The sequence below is a fragment of the Limulus polyphemus genome, unplaced genomic scaffold (assembly GCF_000517525.1).
Source record: "Limulus polyphemus unplaced genomic scaffold, Limulus_polyphemus-2.1.2 Scaffold630, whole genome shotgun sequence".
Classification (NCBI taxonomy): Eukaryota; Metazoa; Arthropoda; class Merostomata; order Xiphosura; family Limulidae; genus Limulus; species Limulus polyphemus.
Window position 1 is genome coordinate 419,728 of NW_013666240.1, and position 4,827 is coordinate 424,554.

The 4,827-nt window shown below is 33.2% G+C and overlaps 1 protein-coding gene across 5 annotated transcripts in view; it reads right to left on the bottom strand.

The window, feature by feature from the left end:
* LOC106459575 overlaps positions 1-4,827 on the bottom strand; it is a 79,763-nt gene that overhangs the window by 21,968 nt on the left and 52,968 nt on the right. For all 5 annotated transcript variants that reach the window (XM_022386076.1, XM_013919204.2, XM_022386077.1 and 2 more), the window contains one exon: positions 734-973. In XM_022386076.1, the coding sequence (XP_022241784.1) occupies positions 734-973 (240 nt within the window). The remainder of the gene's footprint in view (positions 1-733; positions 974-4,827) is intronic.

Consider the following 4,827-nt stretch of genomic DNA (forward strand, 5'->3'; position numbering starts at 1 on the left):
TTTTTTTTTTTTTTTTTTTTTGTACAGCCGTTAAATAAAAAATCACCAAACACAGATCATATACATATTGTCCTTGAAATATTCTATGTTTCAATTGAAAGATCAATCGTCAGGAGTAAATGTTTAGCTTAACAACAACGAAAATCTAAGACACACGGAATTTAATTTAAATATGGTACTTTTCTGGTCAAAAGCTGAACCTTACAGGAAGATGTTGGTGATAAGCTAAGTACCGTGACTACATTAGGGATCTTTCATCAGATTATATTAATACAAACAATTTCTCTATCCTGATTACAGCTTCGTGTTGCCAGGAAAGTCACAAAGAACGGTGGAAATACACATGAGTGTAAGAAGTGAGGAACATGTGAATACTGCTGTATGGAGCATCTTTCAAGTTTGTCTAAGTACGATAAAATTTACAGAACAAAAACACTCTTTGTCTAGTTTATAGTCTAACTCGGTACACAAAAGGTGTTCAATGGCGTGTTTGTGCTGCTTTATTTATGTGTAATCAGAATCATCAATACAGCAAATGTATCATACTGAATACGTTTAAAATATATATTAGGCCTTCAATTTACGTCTCAAGATCAACAATCTTCGTAAGGATTAGTTGTTGTTGTTGTTTTTTCTGTTTAATATCATCAATATACTGTTTCAACTTTCATGCATTCCATGTTTCAAACAAACACAATATATGTGGTTGAAAAGGGAAGCAAGTTTGACTTACCTAAATGATCGCAGTTAGAGTCGTTGTTTGCCAGAGCGTCATGATCAAATGTGTCCCGACAAAAGAGAACTCTTGTTTTCTGATTAGGCAAGGTGATGCCTCCTAAGGCCACAACAAGTAAGTTTTTAAAACACTGGTCATTCAAGCCACTCAATCGTATTAGCATAGCTCGGTAGCGACAGTAACGGGCGTAAGAAAGAACCAAAATAGAAGGTTGTTGGTCACTTAAAACGTCACCATCTGTGTAAAAATATATTAAAATAAATATCATTATATACCTACACAACCTGTTCTTACTTAAGATGACTAAGTAATAAAAATAATTACAAAAATAATAAACTTAGAAACTGAAACTTATGAATTATAATATAAGCTTTAAAAAAAAACGGCCTTTAAGTTGATTGTACTTACAATTCGAATTTTACCAGTTGTCACGCATGATCTGTGTCTCCCAATTGTTTCGCTCAACTTGTTCCCTGTTACTAAAGTTTGGCCTAGAGAAGGTCCCAGAGTCATTTTTATCACATGAAAACGCATTAAATGATCATGTTGTTCTTGAGTTACGTTTGAAAAATTAGAAGCATATTTATCAATCCATATTTTCTGTACACGACCACTACAAGTTAGCTGTAAAAAAAGTGCAGACATTTTTATTTTCCACGTTGTGACCAAAATATTTCGTTCTTTGTGATTTTTAATTGTCACAACTTCGGCTAACTAACTAATAATTCTAGAACAGAAATGCAATCCGTTTTTGTCACCCAAAATTAATTCGGCGAATTTTCTGAAATGATCCCGGAAGACTCGTAAATTTCTGCAAAATAATGCTACTTGGGAAACTGAAATGTTGCAATAACCCAACGTGCATAAGTTAAGCGTCAGCGATCTATTCCAGTTTTGCATAGAAAATCAAATCTATAAGTAGGAGTAAAATATAAATTTTATAACATTACTGTCATATTGATATTATAATGGTTTAATGCGTCGATGTACTTAACAATGAGCTGATACAGGGGCCTCATATATCTTATATCAATCACAAAAGATGTAGTACCTTCCCGTCAATAGCACACGGATGATGACAAGTATATCAAAGACTATCTTAATTATACTAAATGACTTAAGGAAGAGGTAGCCAAACAGAGCTAATATTTTTAACCCGCTACATCTATTTTATTTGATGGAATTAAAAAATGGTTTATTAATCGGTTGAATGCGTCTATCTCTAGCCTGATTATTATTAGACATTGTCTTTTGGAATTTATCAATAAACTGTTAATAGTAATCGAATATTTGAAATTTCACGAACGAAAAAAAAAAAAAGAAAAGGAAAAAAAAACTTCGAAGTAGTCAGATCAAGTAGTCAGATGTATAAATGATTGTGGTAAGAACGTCCGACAGCATAGGATGGCCCTGTGGTAGAGCTCTGGATTTTGGATCTGGCGAGAAAGGGTCGAATCGGTGCAAAGCTACGAAAGATTCCTTACACTTTAAGCTGTGTGTGCGTTATAAGTGTGACAGTCAATCCATTAATAATGCACAGTACAGCACTGCTGACTATATCTGATTAGAAGTTCAAAATTAGGGACGGCAGCAGATATAGCCCTAGTAACTTTGCCCTAAAAACAATTATATTGTCTGTCCCTTGGAGTAAAAATTACAGAACGACCCAGTCTCCCCCTTTCTCGATACTCAGAACAGACAAAATCATATGTTATTTTTGAATTAAAGGCTTATTCTATACACTAATCCTGCATATAACGAGAGCTTTATTTAGGTGAGTAATATCGTAACAAGTAAATTGTAAGCTTCCACCCCAAGGTCAAAAAATGTTATACATACTAAACGACCCATTCTGTGCTTAGAGGTTACTTTCATTTCAAAACAAAATTATACAATCAAAACGCTCGCCTGGTTCTTAATTAGCTTTAAGCTAATTTTCCCCCTAACTAAAAAGTTAGATTATCATTCATTTTAGAACAACAGCTATTAAAAACTTCAACCACGTACTGACGTTACAGGTTTTACTCATTTTATCTATTATGATACGCAACGGACTAAATAATAATTACTAAAGTCAAGAAAACAGTGACGTTATTGTCATTCCGAGCTTTCTTTTTTTTATACCGGAATACTTCTAGACAAGAACTCGTTCAAATGATTCCAACTACCACGTAGAAGTTAGAATTCGGAAAAATACATAATTTCAATGAATTTCATAAAACAATCCGATATGTTGTTATTGTAATTCAGCATTTAAGTAACGACAATAGAGAACCAGGAATGTTTAAATATTAATAGGACAGATTGAAATTTTTATCTTTGTGCCAGTGATAACAAGCTTGACAAGAGAATGGAACCGGTTTGGCAAATCACTATTCACTTTGATCCAAATCCTATTATGAGTACAATACACACGCCCCTGGTAGCTCAGTGGTAAATCTGAGGGCTTATAATGTTATAAAACCGGGTTTCGTTCTCAAGTAGCATATTGTGTGGTTTTGTGCTTAATAACAAATAACGAAACAAAAACTAATACACATTTGAAAGTTGCGTCGATACTTAAAGCATGACTAGATTTAAGTTCGGTGGTTAGGGCACTCGACTCGCAATCTGCGAGTCGCGGTTCGAATCCCCGTCACACCGAAACATGCTCACCCTGTGTCCGAACTAGTACGCCAGTCCTACTCCCGGATACTCACCTCCAACAGAATTTGGAGGTGTGAGAAACTTCGACACACATACATATAAAAGTACGACAACATACAATACTGCGAAACCTAAGTACAGACACACACAGATATGGTGATCACGACTTTTATAAAAAACGTAGAGGTAATCAAGGTCGACCATGAATCAAAGTTCGAATGTCTTATTATTCTGCGTTCATAAGCATAATACACTCCATCTGATCAAATATGAGATACCATTTGATGAGCTCATACAGGAAATCACTGAAACGTTTTGCTCCTAATGTATCTGTAAAATAACCTCAGTTACACTTGAAAGACTGCTGACACATCAAACTTCATAAAGTAAGATTATGTAAGAGACAAAATATGTCCTTCATTGTATTATCTTTTGTTCTAAAAGTGTCTGCGCCCTTCTTAACTGTACCCTGAAGCGCCATCATTCTTTTTTTTCAGAAAGTTATTGTTAAATTTACTTACTTCTTAAAATGCCCTAATCAATTTTTAAAGCGCCATTCGATTTCTTAAAATACCAGCATTCGTAATCCGTGTGCTTTTCCGTGTTCTTCAAATGTCCTATCATATTTTTATTATTTTTCTTAACTTGCCGATATCTATATTCTTAAAATTTCACTATCCGCTTTCGTAAAGTGAAAATAACATTATTAAAGTGTCTCCTACCCATAATATTGAGAAGTTCATATTTATATCCATAAGGCGTTTTTATCCGTGGCTTTAAAGTGTCCATTACCTACCTTTCTAAATAGGCTCGTTCTTAATGTCCTCTTATCCATGTTTTTAAAATGCTTTCTTACGGGTATCATCACAATCATTATTTTTTATAGCTTCAGCTTTACTATTGTTCTAAATCAGTAGGTGCATATATGATTTTGTTGAAATAAATGTTATATAATCATAGGCAAATACTTTGCCGTCCTTAAAAGTTATAACTGCAAATCATATAACGTTTATTAAATGTTAAACGTTATGAGTATGTAATATTTTTACAGTATCATACATTCAATGGTTATAAGATAAAATGCTAATAAAATATGGTGATTACCTACTATTTCGGCTGTTAAATGTTACATTAGTATTGATAAATCTCAAATGGCTATGATCAAACTTAAAATGTGTATGTTAAACTTTTAAATACATGTGGCTAAATGCAATTCTTCATAATATTTGTTGAAAAAAGTCCCTATTTCTTATTATTAAGAGTGCCTTATCTCTCTCGCTCTCTTTATATATATATATATATATATATACACGAAAAATAACACATACAGAACAGATATAATATTTTAGTCATTATTCTGAAGAATCTTCTCGAAACTCCTGTTATCGATGGTATGCAGCGTTATATGAAAACAAAAAAAACTAATAGTAAGTAACACGTAGGTA